Below are 16,302 nucleotides of genomic sequence, written 5' to 3' on the forward strand. Positions count from 1 at the left end.
GTGTAAAAAATGTTTTTCTCATCTTGGTCCTAAAAGACTTCCACCTTAACCTTAAACTGTGACCCCTTGTTCTGGACTTCCCCAACATCGGGAATAATCTTCCTGCATCTAGCCTGTCCAACCCCTTAAGAATTTTGTAAGTTTCTATAAGATCCCCCCTCAATCTTCTAAATTCTAGCGAGTTTATTCCCCTTCGTACCCATGTGCCTATCCATACATCCCTTAAATGCCATTATCATATCAGCCTCACCATAAAACCCTCTGCAAAAAATAACATTCCTTGCACATCTCCTTGAAACTTTTCCCCTCTCACCTTAAAGATTACCTTAAAGATATTTGATTTTTTTCATCCAGAAAAAAAAAGTTACTGTGCCTCCAATAATATTATATATTTCCATCAGGTCTTCCTGCACCTTGGGCATTCCAGAAAAAAACAATCTAAGTTTGCCCAACCTATCCCTGAAGCTAATATCCCTAATCCAAACATCATTCTGGTAAAGCTCCTCTGCACCCTTTCAAAAGCCTCCAAATCCTTCGTGCATTGGGGTGACCAGAACTGCACGCAATACTCCAAATGCTGCCGACCAAAAGTCTTACAAAGCTGCATCCTGACTTCTTGACTCTGACACTTAATGCCCCAACCAATAAAGGTAAGCATTTGGTTGGGGCATTAAGTTGGGGCTTTCTTTACCACTCTAACGATGTGTTGCCACATAGGCAGTGTTGGACTTGGACCCCAATATCCCTCTGTACATCAATAACATCCTTCTATACATCGTCTCCATTACAGAGGAAGGCTTCTTAACATCCACCTGATCTATGCCCTTTGTAATTTTGTAGAACTCAATCTACAATCAGTGGAGAGGGTGCAGAGGCAATTTACCAGGAAGTTGCCCAAGATGGAGTTTTCTGATATGCGAAGAGACTGGAGAGGCAGGGATCGTTTTGTTTAGAGCTGAGAAGACGATCCCTGCCTCTCCAGTCTCTTCGCATATCAGAAAACTCCATCTTGGGCAACTTCCTGGTAAATTGCCTCTGCACCCTCTCCACTGAAACCATGGACTTCCTAGGTCATTGGTGGACACCATCAGCTTGTAAAGTTTTCACAGTGTGGGTCTGCAGAGTTGCAAGGGAGAAGGAGTCCCTTCTCAAAAATCAAATTGAAACGTACAAAATTATAAAAGGACTGGTCAAGCTAGATGCAGGAAAAATGTTCCCAATGTTGGGCGAGTCCAGAACCAGGGGCCACAGTCTTAGAATAAAGGGGAGGTCATTTAAGACTGAGGTGAGAAAACACTTTTTCACCCAGAGAGTTGTGAATTTATGGAATTCCCTGCCACGGAGGGCAGTGGAGGCCAAGTCACTGGATGGATTTAAGAGAGAGTTAGATAGAGCTCTAGGGGCTAGTGGAGTCAAGGGATATGGGGAGAAGGCAGGCACGGGTTATTGATAGGGGGCAATCAGCCATGATCACAATGAATGGTGGTGCTGGCTCAAAGGGCCGAATGGTCTCCTCCTGCACCTATTTTCTATGTATCTATGAGTGTCACACAACACTGTGGGAAGTGTTGGTGGATTGGGGACAAAGTGTGTTGGATAGTGTTGGGGGGGGGGGGGGGGGGGGGGGGGGGGAGGTGGAGCAACGATGGGACACCAGCATTCTAAGCAGTTACAGGAAGGGGTTACTCAACGTATCACTGTTTTATTTCAAAATATTGCCTCAGTTTCTGGATTAAGACTTCTCAATCATGGCTGATCTATCTCTTCCTCCTAACCCCATCCCGTGCCTTTTCCCCATAACCTCTGACACCCATACTAATCAAGAATCTCTCTTGAATATGATTCCTCTGGTGAAAATTAAAGAGCAGTGACATCCATCTGGAGGTTCTATTTGCTAACAGGTTTAGTAGAATGAATGGACAACATTTTATGTATTGCATGAACAAACATCCAGCCACTGCTTAACTAAACACCTACAAAAGAAGAACTAATTTGCAGACTCTCTGAAATACCTATTTGCATGTTTACTGCTGTGGTCTGCTATTTTACAACATGCTGTCAATGAACCTGTTAAAATACTGGAAACGCATTTGGCAGTGCTCAAACGCCTGCAAGCAGTGGAAATTAAAGCTCAGAGTTTAACCATTTAATGTACCATCTTTGCACTCTTGTCAGTTGCAGCGATTGTCAGCTTTCTAAATCGACTCCCACATTTGCCGTCTCCTCTATCTGGGTGACCCACCCCCCCCCCCAAACTCCAGCAAACACATGTTGATACACACACAAGCGAGCACAAAAACAGCGTTAGTGCTTTGCTGGTGATACTCACGTTCTATCGGCTGAGGCAGTTCACAATGCGTGGATGGGGACTTCTGCTCTTGCCAAGACCCTGGAGGGGGTGTCGCACAGTGTGGGGCGGGAGATGAACTCAGGCTGAGGGAAAGGTCACTGCGTGCTCGCGGCACCCGATTCCTGGACTCCTTCTCATATTCCTCGGCTGCTAATTTCTCCAGGTACTTGTATCTGAAAAGTAGTCCACAAATATCTTTTAAAAAAGGTTCAGCGTGCAGCATATTGCATGCATTATACTGCAGACTCGTTCATTCTCACATCTCGAGCCAGCAGCACTGCCAAAGTAAATGACTTGAATCTACAGTAGATGAATTATTGACTTGACTGGCTGCTGTGCGAGTGTACCTGCAGACGCGCTACAAGACAAAGTAAAACACATCACGAGATATTTATCAATAGCGGCTTTTTCCATTCCGTGCAGATCCTTGATGCAAAGTGACACAATAGCTCTCACCACCTTCTAAACATTGCTCCTCTTGCCTGAACTTGCTCCTATTCCAACAGTATGGAACTTTACATCATGTAGGGTTTAGTCATCAAATGGTGCAGCTTAGGAAGAGAAAGTACATCTGTTTTACATTTGTATGGACAGTGCTTCTGAACTGTTTATTGCTGCATGCCACCAATCATACTCTTTATACTTAAAAACACTGGCATTAAAAAAAACTATACTCACTGCTTCCAGCCAACATCTTGAAATTTCATTCAATCTAGATTCTTCCTACCAAATAACCATTTGTATGCAATGAATATTTAATGTTTGTTTATGAAAGCAGCATCACAAAAAGCCAGCAACACATGGACTTCCATGGATATAAATGCACATCCTGGTAGCATTTCATTCCGAAAAGTTTAAATTCATCGAGACAGCAGAGAGTAAAAGTAAATTGTCTCCTTGGCAGCTGCAAAGTTCTTAGGTTTGGATGGTTGTGGGAGGTGACATTCGATGTCAAATAACTTCACCCAACATGTTTGGAAAATAACAAAATTAAACAATTGTCTGCTCAGCACAGTGTTCAAAAACACATGTTACTTTGCACAAATCTTAGTTTGCAAGATAATGGGTTGGCAAGTAGAAATGTCAATGGTGCCCAGTAAAGACCTGGACAGGGACAAGTCAAGATAGCTTTTGACTGCATCAGAGTGCTTGAAGATGGGACCAATGCAAAACAGTCTAATTAGTTTATGTTTAAGTTAGTGAGCAAACCCAGATGCCCTCTAGGTCTGAAGAAGGATCCCGACCCAAAACGTCGAGTCTGAACAAGGGTCCCAACCTGAAATGTCAGTCTGAACAAGGGCCATGACCTGAAATGTCTCCTATCCTTTTTCACCAGAGATGCTGCCCGACCCGCTGAGTTACTCCAGCACTCTGTGTCTATCTTTCATGTGCCCTCAAACCAGGTAAATATTTACCCAAGGCATTTTATTATTTTGAGATTATCTTTGGCAGCTTTTTAAATCGTTTAGTTTATTATCCCCTGTACAGAGAAAAGCTTTTATTGCTTGCCAACTAGTCAGCGGAAAGACAACACATGATTACAATCATGTAGAATAGCAATGACTTCAATCATGTGGGATAGTAAATGACAGGTACTAAAACAATTGCAGGAAAGAGAAGCATGAGAAAGAGAGAGGTGGACTCATCAATTTGGAAGACAAAACTCCTGTTTTGTATTTACAGCTGAACATAATGTCCGTGCAGTTGATGCCAGTGTGAAGACAGGAAATCGGTTCCAGCAGTTGATTCACAGGTTGATTGCTCTGTGTGATTCGGTTCTGCCTCAGTCAACTTCAAAGCAGCAACAGTATTCAAAAATACAACCCACGCCACTGGCAATAGCAAATAATGGGGAACATACCGACTCAAAGTCCTACGCAGGCCTTTGTCTCTCTCTCTCTCTCTCTGTCAACACATCCCAATAATTGCATTGACTTCATTTGGGTATTCGGTTTTCAATTACACAGGATAATGCAAAAGGAAATGATGGTGAAGGAAAGTCTAAAGGGCCTGTCCCACCAACATGCGACTACATGCGGCGAGCGCGATCAAACGTGGTGGCTTGAGGCGTGCGGGGCCGGTCCCACTTCCAACCGCGGAGCCGTCTGGAGCTGGTCCCGACATCATACTCACCAATCAGCTGGGCAGGAGGCAGGCCGACTGAATTTGGACGTCGCACGGCGTCGGGCGGTTACGTTATCACGCAACGGCTCGCCGAGTGGTGACGTCATCGCGCCACGCCATGCGCTAGGTGTACGCCGTCAAGATGCTGCGTACGGCGTCGAGACGCTGCGTACGGCATCAAGACGCTGCGTACGCCCGTCGAGGCGCTGCGTACGCCCGTCGAGGCGCTGCATACGGCATCAAGACGCTGTGTATGACGTCGAGGCGCTGTGTACGACGTCGAGGCGCTGCGTACAGCTTAAACGCGACTGCGGGCCGACAGGCCATTGTCGCGCGGAATTTTTGGACAGTGTCAGTTTTTCGGAGCCCTGCGTGATGTCGGGAACAGCTCCGCACAACTCCATACGGCTCCGGCGATCGAAGTGGGACCAGCCCCGCGAGGCCGTACGGCTCAAGTGACCACGTTAGGTCGCGCTCGCCGCATGTAGTCGCATGCTCGTGGGACCGGCCCATTAATCAGTGAAATTGGGAACAGAGGTTAGAAACATTGGTTGTGTTTCTGCCAACTATAAAACTGTAAACAGCGTTTTGTTTTTACTATGACACCATCTCAAGCATCACTGGACAGTCGTAATATACTAGCAACAAAAATGGCCGCCCTGCATAAACGAGAAAGATTTTTGAAAGGATGTGTTGCCAATAATCAGGTTAGGTGTGGGAGGCGGTGGGTGAGAGATGGTGCACTGGTTGGCTATGGGTAGCAGCAGGTTTGAGGAAGAAAAAGACAAATTCAGGTCTGGTCAGCAGAGAATTCTCTAGGATTACTGCAGTTTTAGTGCAGCATTGCTAGAGGAGAGGAATGTACACAGCTCCAGGTGGTCTACAGAACTGCACCACCTGGAAAAAGAAAAAAATATTGGATGTGGAGAGCATGTTTCCACTAGTGGGAATGTAGAACCAGAGGGCATAGCCTCAGAATAATAGGATGAAACTTTAGGAAGGAGATGAGGAGGAGTTTCTTTAGTCAGAGGGTGGTGAATCTATGTAATTCATTGCCACAGATGGCTGTGGTGGCAAAGTCATTGGGTATTTTTTTAAGGTGGAGACTGACAGATATTTGATTGGTAAGGGTGTCAAGGGGAGAAGGCAGGAGAACGGGGTTGAGAGGCAAAGATAGATCAGCCATGACTGAATGGTGGAGTAGGCAGGATGGACTAAATGACCTATTTCTGCTCCTATGACTTATGAACAACTGGCAAATTCCTTGAACTTGATCTTACAAAGTCACCCAAATGTGGCGTAAATTAGAGCATTACTTTGGACAGCAATTTGGAGAAGCTCATCATGATCACTTCTCGTGGAAGACAGGTTTGTGCTGGGCACATTTCTTTTACACAGAGGATGGTGGGTGTCTAGAACGTTTGCCAGAGGTGCTGGTGGTGGCAGATATGATAGTAGGATTTAAGAGGCTTTTAGATAGGCACATGGATACACTGGGAATGAAGGATATAGAACAAATTGAGTCCAGTTTGGAGATATAGCATGGAAACTGGCCCTGCGGCCCACCGAGTTCACATTGACCACCCATTCACACTAGTTCTATGTTATCCCACTTTCGTATCCACTCCCTCCACACTAGGGGCAATTCACCGAGCCAATTAATTTACAAACCTGCACACCTTTGCGATGTGGGAGGAAACTATAGAACAAGGAAACCTACCCGGCCACAGGGAGAATGCGCAAACTCCACACAGACAGCACCCAAAGTCAGGATCAAACCTGTTTCTCTGGCGCTGTGAGGCAGCAACTCTACCAGCTGCACCACTGTGCCTCTACAATGTAGGCAGATGACGTTAGTTTATCTTGCCATTATATTTACTACAGAAAATGTGTGTCAAAAGACCTGTTCCTGTGTGTGGAACTTTTAATGTTCATTATTCTATATCAGTAATTCCAATCACAGTAATTACATATTTGTGTACGTTTGCTAAAAGTTGGGCTCCAAATTAATATAAACCCAGATTGATTATCCTTAGTTTTGCAGTCTATCTGATGACAACCTAAATGGCCAGTCCTAGAATGAAACTTTGTCTGTTTCTTCAGAATCAAAAAATACTGACCATCTTCCACTTATTACGGTTCAGTAAAATGCATTACTTAATTTAAATGAACAAGTACTTGTGTTCACATCTATTAGAATAAGCAAACCTTTCTTCTCGTGCCAGTCTCTGCTCTTCTCGTTTTTCGATATACCCCCGACTGAAGGATAGAATAGATAAGGAAAAAAATAAGATGACAGAAGACAGACAGAAGGCCATTAGATACCGAGGTAGAAATTTGTTGTTGACTTAAATAGTAGAAATATCAGACAGAGAATCAGACAAGAATGGCTGGCGTTTTATGCACCAGCTTGCCACTTATTCTCAAAGAAACATTTTAAATCCACATCCATTATGATAACTGAAATTAGATTTTTTTGGAAAAAATCCCATTCTGCTGAGATTTAGAAGATAACATTCACCTATGAATATATATTAAAACAAGGCAATGATTCCATATACCATTTGCAGAAACAGTATGGTTATATAAAATGTTCTAACTTGTTTTTATTTCCCCTCTATCCTGTTGAATCTTTACCATTGTAATTTGATAGTGAAATCCAATCATTCTGAATGGATTACACCTCAATCTTCCATTCTCATTGTTTTGATTATATATACTTTCCTAGTCTTTTTATAGATGGAACATGGAAATTGGTACTTTGGAACAGCATCTCATATTTTGCTTGGGCAGCTTACACCCCAGCGATAGGAATATTGACTTCTCTAGTTTCAGGTAACCCTTGCTTTCCCTCTCTCTCTCCATCCTTCCCCCTTCCCAGTTCTCCGACCAGTCTGACTTTTCCCCTGATTAAATGTTATCTCTACAATAATTATAGGCAGCATGGAATAAATGAGGTGCTTGAGGAGTATAAAGAATGTAAAAAGAATCTTAAGAAATAAATTAGAAAAGCTAAAAGAAGATATGAGGTTGCTTTGGCAAGTAAGGTGAATCCAAAGGGTTTCTACAGCTATGTTAATAGCAAAAGGATAACGAGGGATACAATTGGTCCATTAGAGAGACAGAGTGGACAGCTATCTGCAGAGCCAAAAGAGATGGGGGAAATATTGAACAATTTATTTTCTTCGGTATTCACCAAGGAGAAGGATATTGAATTATGTGAGGTAAGGGAAACAAGTAGAGTACCTATGGAAACTATGAGAATCAAAGAAAAAGAAGTACTGACACTTTTGAAAAATATAAAAGTAGATAAGTCTCCAGGTACTGACAGAATATTCCCTAGGACATTGAGGGAAGTTAGTGTAGAAATAGCAGGGGCTATGACAGAAATATTTCAAATGTCATTAGAAACGGGAATAGTGCCGGAGGATTGACGTACTGCGTATGTTGTTCCATTGTTTAAAAAGGGTTCTAAGAGTAAACCTAGCAATTATAGACCTGTTAGTTTGACTTCAGTGGTGGGCAAATTAATGGAAAGGATACTTAGAGATAATATATAAGCATCTGGATAAACAGGGTCTGATTAGGAACAGTCAACATGGATTTGTGCCTGGAAGGTCATGTTTGACTAATCTTGAATTTTTTGAAGAGATTACTAGGGAAATTGATGAGGGTAAAGCAGTGGATGTTGTCTATATGGACTTTAGTAAGGCCTTTGAAAAGGTTCTTCATGGAAGGTTGGTTAAGAAGGTTCAATTGTTGGCTATAAATGCAGGTGTAGCAAGATGGATTCAACAGTGGCTGAGTGGGAGATGCCAGCGAGTAATGGTGGATGACTGTTTGTCAGGTTGGAGGCCGGTGACTAGTGGGGTGCCTCATGGATCTGTGTTGGGTCCACTGTTGTTTGTCACGTACATCAATAATCTGGATGATGGTGTGGTAAATTGGATTAGTAAGTATGCAGATGATACTAAGATAGGTGGTGTTGTGGATAATGAAGTAGATTTCTAAAGTCTACAGAGAAATTTAGGCCATTTGGAAGAATGGGCTGAAAGATGGCAGATGGAGTTTAATGCTGATAAGTGTGAGGTGCTACATCTTGGCAGGACAAATCAAAATAGGACGTACATGGTAAATGGTAGCGAATTGAGGAATGCAGTTGAACAGAGGGATCTAGGAATAACTGTGCATAGTTCCCTGAAGGTGGAATCTCATGTAGATAGGTTGGTAAAGAAAGCTTTTGGTGTGCTAGTCTTTATAAATCAGAGCATTGAGTATAGAAGTTGGGATGTAATGTTAAAATTGTACAAGGCATTGGTGAGACCAATTCTGGAGTATGGTGTACAATTTTGGTCGCCCAATTATAAGAAGGATGTCAACAAAATAGAGAGAGAACAGAGGAGATTTACTAGAATTTTGTCTGGGTTTCAGCAACTAAGTTACAGAGAAAGGTTGAATAAGTTAGGTCTTTATTCTTTGGAGCGCAGAAGGTTAAGGGGGGACTTGATAGAGGTCTTTAAAATGATGAGAGGGATAGACAGAGTTGACGTGGACAAGTTTTTCCCATTGAGAGTAGGGAAGATTCAAACAAGAGGACATGACTTGAGAATTAAGGGACAGAAGTTTAGGGGTAACATGAGGGGGGACTTCTTTACTCAGAGGTGGCAGCTGTATGGAATGACCAAGTGGTGGAGGCAGGTTCGATTTTATCATTTAAAAATAAATTGGATAGGTATATGGATAGGAAAGGAATGGAGGGTTATGGTCCGAGTGCAGGTAGATGGGACTAGGGGAAAATAAGTGTTCGGCATGGACTTGTAGGGCCGAGATGGCCTGTTTCCGTGCTGTAATTGTTATATTGTTATATATGCTTCGTTGTCACGTTCTACGAGCTAACATTCTACATTGTCCTATTATCCCCATCCCCTTTGATGTCTTTTTTCACACCTTACACTTCCTTATCTCTGTGTCTCCCTCTCCCCTGACTCTCAGTTTGAAGAAGGGTCTCGATCCAAAATGTCACCCATTCCTTCTATCCAGAGATGCTGCCTGTTGCACTTAGTCCAGCATTTTGTGTCTCTCTTCACTACTTTGGCACAACTTGCTGATAGTGACCCAAAATGCCTCAACCACACTAATCCCACCTGCCTGCATTTGGCCCGTATCCCTCCAAACCTTTCCTATCAATGTACCTGTCCAAATATCTTTTAAAGGTTGTTATAGTTTCTGCAGCAGCTACCACCTCTGCCAGGTCAATCCATATACCCACCACCCACTGTGTGGAAAAAGGTACCCCTTAGGTTCCTATTAAATCACCTTGAACCTATGCCCTCCAGTTTTTGAATCCCTTACTCTGGGTAAAAGACTGTGCATTCACACCATTTATTTCTCTCATGATCTTTATATACCTCTATAAGATCACCCCTTTGCCTGATGTACTCCAAGGAATGAAGACCTAGCTTGTGCAGCCTCTCCTCTTGCATAGCTTAGGGCCTCAAGTCCTGGCAACATCCTCTGCACGCCTTCCAGCTTAACACCATCCGTTCTATAGCAGGGTGACCAACACTGAACACAATACTCTAAATGTGGCTTCACCAACTGAAACATAACATCCCAACCCATTATATGTAATAACCTTACTGAAGACCACCAATTTACCAAAACCCTTCACGTCCACCCAATCTACCTGTGATGCCACTTTTTAGGAATATGTGCCTGCACTCCCAGATCATTCACTGTCATTCACTATGAACATCCGACCCTGATTTGACTTCCCAAAATGCCAACTTCCCAAACTCTCACAAATCTGCATTAAACTCCATTAACCATTCCTTAGCCGACTTGTCAAATGATCAAGATCCTGCTGTAATTTTTTGATACCAATTTTAGCTATCTACAATAGCAGCCAATGGAGACACATTTGCTAATTTCCAATTCAACTGTGTTTTGAAAAATGATTGAATTGATTGAAAGATATAGCATGAAAGCAGGCCCTTCTGCCCTCTGCAACCTTTTGCAAACACTCGTTACACACCAGGGGCAATTTACAATCAATCTATGAAGCTGCACATCTTTAGGATGTGAGAGGAAACCAGAGCACCTGGAGAAAGTCCACATAGACACAGGGAGAACGTGCAAACTCCACATACACAGCACCCGTGGTCAGGATCAAACCCAGGTCTCTGCTGTTGTGAAGCAGCAACTCTACCAGCTACTGCCAATATCCATAGTTCATTTTACCATTTACTTTGTTTAACAATTTTGCATGGAAACTATCTGGCTCAAGAAATAAAGCAGTCTTATTGTTTTCATTACCTTTTGTTAAAATATAATTATTTCCCTTTATATATTTTTAATTTCTCTTGAACTGCTGATACATAATACACTTCCTCTAAAGAATTGGGGTGGCACAGTGGCAGGGTTGCTGCCTTACAGCGCCAGACTACCATTCGGTCTGGACTATGGGTGCTGTCTGTATGGAGATTGTACGTTCTCCCCGTGACCACATGGGTTTTCTCCAAAATCTTCCGTTTATTCCCACACTCCAATGGCGTACATGTTTGGATGTTGATTGGCTTTGTATAAATGTAAATTGTCCCTAGTGTGTGTAGGTTAGTGTTAATATGCAGGGGTCGCTAGTCAGAGCGGATTCGAAAGGCCGCACTGTATCTCTAAATTAAACTAAATACATGCAAAGTACTAATTTAACAAGGCTATTGCTGATTGCCATATCATCATTTGATTTTAATGAACTCATATTTCCCTAAGCTACTTTCCCTCCTCTTTATGTATTAATAACATTTTTTATCATTAGACTCGACATCCCTTGAAAGCTAGTTTTACAGTTTTTCTTTTTGGGGCCCTTAATATTTTCCTTGTGTCCTCTTATTGCTTTTATAGCTTTCCCAGTCCATTGGTCCCAGTCCACTTTGCTTTCGCTTGTACATTCTTAACATAGAGTTGCAGCCAATCCTCCCATCAGGAAGTCGCTTTATCTTGGTTCAAAACCTAGCTGTGACTGGGACTTCAACACCTGGAGAAAGGCCAACAAATGCCTCGAATATGAATGGGATTTCAAATACAGAAGACTGGTTCCATGATGCCAATTCCATGCAGACCAACTATAAATTTGCAAATATTTGAAACTTTCTAGACGGTCGAAATTGAGACAGTTTTCATGCACCTTTGTCTCTCCTACCGAGTTATTTTTTATTGTTTCCCATGATGGGATTCTTACTTGAATCGGTTTCTTTCTTCGCGTTCTATCCGCTGTAACCTTTCCTCCCTCTCCTGGCGCCGTTTCTCTCGCTCCGCTGCCAATGATTCCTGGTGTTGTCGGTAGGAGGACGATAAAAGACCTCCCAGTGCTGGCCTGTGGACCAATCAAACATATGAAGCCATGTACAAAATATCAGAACCACATTGCCATTGATCTTGAGATAGTTGGTTCCCAAAATTACCAGGCCCCAGCCTCCATAGAGTGAGAAGGTCTTCCTGGCTGCCCCTCTGCTATGATCTCTACGAATGTCTGCTCTATATTCCTATCAAACCAGAACATTTGTGGTAATCGGTCATTCTATTTCATGTGCCTAAATGGGTGCATGTTTCTAAATCGCCAACAAACCTACAAACCAGTACACCTTCGGAGTGTGGGAGGAAACCCGGGGAGTAAGGAAACCCGTAGGAGTAAAGAGGTTCTTCTGCAGTTGTATAGGGCTCTGGTGAGACCACATCTGGAGTATTGTGTACAGTTTTTGTTCACAATACAGGCCCTTCACAGTGGTGTGATGTTATCCATCTTTTTCATCCACTCCCTACACATTGGGGCATTTTTACAGTGGCCAATTAACCTACAACCCCACATTGTCATTAGCATGTGGGATGAAAACTGGGCCATCCAGAGGAAAGCCATGCAGTCACTGGGAGAACGTGCAAACTCAGCACAGACAGCACGCAAGGCATAGTGAGGCTGCAGCTCGACTTCTCACAGTGACGGGAAAATCTTAAATTCTCTGCCCAGGAAGCTAATGAAGGCTTTAGCACGAGGCATTTAGGAGGTAGACAATTATTTTTTAAAAGATTGCAGAAATGGGTGCTTTTGTTGAACTGGCATAGAAGAGTTGAGGACTGGGGAACATCAGCTATGACTTCAGACTTTAAAGATACAGTGCGTAATCAGGTCCTTCAGCCCACCAAGTCTGTGTTGACCAGCGATCACCCCTGTACTCTACACTATTGTATACACTAGGGACAATTTACACATTTTACCAAAGCCAATTAACCTATAAACCAATAAGTATTTGAAGTGTGGGAGGAAATGGAACATCCAGGGAAAACCCTCTGTGGTTGCAGGGAACGTACAAACTCCGCACCGACAGCACCCATCGTCAAGATCGAACCAGGTCACTTGCACTGTAAGGCAGCAACTCTACCGCTGCGCCACTTTGCCGACCCTCTGGAATGGCAGACCAGGCTTAAGGGGCCTGATGGCCAACTCCTGCTGCTATTTACTTGAACATTTGTGTGTTTCCTGTCATTTCCATCTGGAACAACAGTTGTGAAAATACTCACCAACTCCCCCCAAAAACAACCAAGGGAAGTCTTTCCAGGAATATATTCTGGTTCAGTTAAGAAGAATGCTATCTCTTGCTGCTGTGGTCATGTGCATGTCTATGCCCTGGCACAATTTGTGGACCAAAACTGATGCCATTGCCAAATGACACACTTCTTATCGCATCAATGTGAGGTGACTGAGTGAAGTTTAGAACATTAAATAAATAGATAAGTAAATGGGAGGACGGAAGGATTCAGTCTAATAATCAAGGTTACTCCAGAACCAAAAATATCTTTGAGCAGTTACGTTGAGATATATTTTTAAATGAATAAACCTTCAGCAAAACAGTATGAATTTTGGCTCTAACAGCAACATTTTTGTCATGGGTGTTTTAACTCAAAGATAAAACGTGCATTTTACTAAAAACTCCACTATAACAGGTTTTGTTCAGTGCACCAATGATATTATTTTCAGTGTTTCGCCTCAACTTTACCATTGTAATTTTGCCTGCTACTGGCCAGATGGTTTGAATAGTAAATGTTCAGCCTCTTCCGTGGAATTGTATCAGGAATCTATAAAGTATTTAGAATTCCTACCATCAAGCAATGCTACATTTCACATAAAGGGTGAGGGGGGGGGGGGGGGGGGGGGAGCTGAAAGGTTGGATTTGTTATGTGTTGCTGGCCAGCATACATTAAGGGGGAACATTTCACTCAATAACTGCAAATATGTTAGCTACAGATGAAACATCTATAGATGAAACATTTTATGATTCTGTCGGCCAAAGTCCATCAGCACCAAGGCATAAATTCTACATGTTTTATTGCAGAAAATGTGCTACATAATGTTGACTTGGGAAAAATAAAATCTATATCAGCAAAACATATGAGTTGGATCATGAAGTCTCCTCATCGTTGTGAACAAGTATGGATGTCACTGGGTAACTATGCTTTGCTTGCATTCAATTTGAATCCATTCGAGAATGGTTTACTACATGCTACCATCGTACCATCACTTATTGCAATCTGTATTCAATCTAGTTATAATAAAAGGTCTTTTGGTCTTTCACAGACTAAAAGGTACACTGGGAACAAAGCCAGCAGCAACATCCTCAATACTAACTGAATTCAAAATAATCTGCAATTTATTTTGTATTGTGGGAGGTAAGATAATATGGGAGTGTCATTTAATTTTATGACTGAGACAGTACCAGTAAATACTGTGCACATCTAACTTTCAATTAACTGTAACTTAGACTCTCCCCATGTTGATTTTACAATACATTAAAGCCTTGATTTCAAGCATCCATGTCTTAATTTTCCCTCGTGGAATGAAATGCAGGACAAAGTGTGGAAATTTGTTAGAGCTTAAAACAATCCATCAACATGAGATCTCTATGTAATCCTGATACAAACATTCCTTGACATGTAACAGTACCAGAAAGGAACACCAGGCCACCATACAAAACATATGCAGGAAGGATAGCCATAATTTTAGGATGCCTCTTAAGAAGATCCTCACAATTGCACCTTAACTCACATTTAACCAAAATAACAAAATGCTTAGCATCTTGGAACTGCTTTCCCCGTTTACGACACAGAAACTGGCCCTTTGGCCCAACGTTAATGCAAACCAATATACCCCAACCACACTGGTCCCAGTTCCTACATTTGGTCCCTTTAAACCTTTCCTATACAATGTTCTGTACAATGGATATATGGAAGTACAAAGGATAGAATGGATTTATATTTTATGAAGCAGTTGTAGACTGAGGAATGAGAATTTTGAATACATAACCCATCAATTGGCTTCCACGTGTATGTAAACTCTCCGTCTACCAATTCAAATAACCCTCTGTTAAAACCCTCTAGCTAAAATAAAACAATTCCTCCAGTTTGACGACCTCGAAAAGATCATCCACACATTTATCTCCTCCCGACCAAGTTTACTGCAACTCCCTTTACACTGGCATCAGCTAATCTTCCCTGTCCCGCCTGCAACTGGTCCAAAACGCCGCAGCGAGACTCCTGACGGGCACCCAAAAAAGGGACCACACCACCCCGATCCTGACCTCTCTCCACTGGCTCCCTGTTCGGTTCCGTATACATTTCAAGACCCTCCTCTTTGTCTACAAAGCCCTTAACGGGCTTGCACCCACCTACATTAAAAGTCTTCTCACCCACTACACCGCCTCCAGGTCCCTCAGATCGGCCGACTTGGGGTTGCTGAATGTCCCGTGGTCTTGGCATAAACTCAGGGGTGACCGCGCCCTTGCGGTTGCAGCTCCTAGACTGTGGAACAGCATCCCTCTTCCCATCAGAACTGCCCCCTCCATCGACTCCTTTAAGTCTAGACTAAAAATGTATCTGTTCTCCCAAGCCTGACGTCCTCTGAGCGAGGGCTATTTGTATATATGTGTAGCTTGCTTGTGTATACTAATCTTATAACAAATGTAAAGCACTTTGGTCAACGAGAGTTGTTTTTTAAATGTGTTATATAAATATATGTGACTTGACTTGACTTGTGTCTACAGAACTCTACAAGAAAAAGAGAAGCAATTCAGTGCAAAAGTGTCCCAAGCCAATACATTTACACTTCAGATGCAAGGCTTGCAACCCTTTGATTTTTGCTTGAAATGGATCTCTCCCTCTAATAGTTTGTCGACAGAAGTCCCAGCACAGACGCAGTGGAAGAACTACAAAATGTAGAAGTTCACAGCCACATTACTGTTTCTTTACATATTCAACACTGAACTCATCACATAAAGCATGGAAACAGGTCCTTCAAACATATCATTCATGCTGACCACCAAACACTAATCAAATTTTTCTTCTTGCATCCCCACCAACGTCCCCTCTCCTGGCCTCCCAATTTTCTTACCACCCGCTTACACCGGGGGCAATTGATGGGAGTCAGTTAAACTACCAGCCAATAAGTCTTTTCCATGGGAGAAAATGAGAGCACCTGGCAGCAACCATGCAGTTACATGGAGAACGTGCAAACTCCATATGGCTGGGTCCATGGGTACTATAATGGGTGCTATTCTTGCTATTGAGGGAGGGCAGCATAGGTTTACAAGGTTAATTTCCGGGATGGCAGGACTGTCATATGCTGAGAGAATGGAGCAGCTGGGCTTGTACACGCTGGAGTTTAGAAGGATGAGAGGTTATCTCATTGAAACAAATAAGATTGTTAAGGGTTTGGACACGGTAGAGGCAGGAAACATGTTCCCGATGTTGGGGGAGTCCAGAACCAGGGGCCACAGTTTAGGAAT

General features: G+C 42.8%; 1 protein-coding gene across 17 annotated transcripts in view; it reads right to left on the reverse strand.

Moving 5' to 3' along the window:
- Positions 1–16,302, reverse strand: part of fhod3 (formin homology 2 domain containing 3) — a 637,022-nt gene that overhangs the window by 107,819 nt on the left and 512,901 nt on the right. For 13 of the 17 annotated variants that reach the window (XM_033016429.1, XM_033016409.1, XM_033016394.1 and 10 more), the window contains 3 exons: positions 11,712–11,846; positions 6,683–6,733; positions 2,330–2,523 (listed from right to left, as the gene is read on the reverse strand). In XM_033016429.1, the coding sequence (XP_032872320.1) occupies positions 2,330–2,523; positions 6,683–6,733; positions 11,712–11,846 (380 nt within the window). The remainder of the gene's footprint in view (positions 1–2,329; positions 2,524–6,682; positions 6,734–11,711; positions 11,847–16,302) is intronic. The other 4 variants (XM_033016403.1, XM_033016450.1, XM_033016464.1 and 1 more) reach the window with 2 other exon arrangements.

Source organism: Amblyraja radiata, chromosome 2 (genome assembly GCF_010909765.2).
Source record: "Amblyraja radiata isolate CabotCenter1 chromosome 2, sAmbRad1.1.pri, whole genome shotgun sequence".
NCBI classification, from domain to species: Eukaryota; Metazoa; Chordata; class Chondrichthyes; order Rajiformes; family Rajidae; genus Amblyraja; species Amblyraja radiata.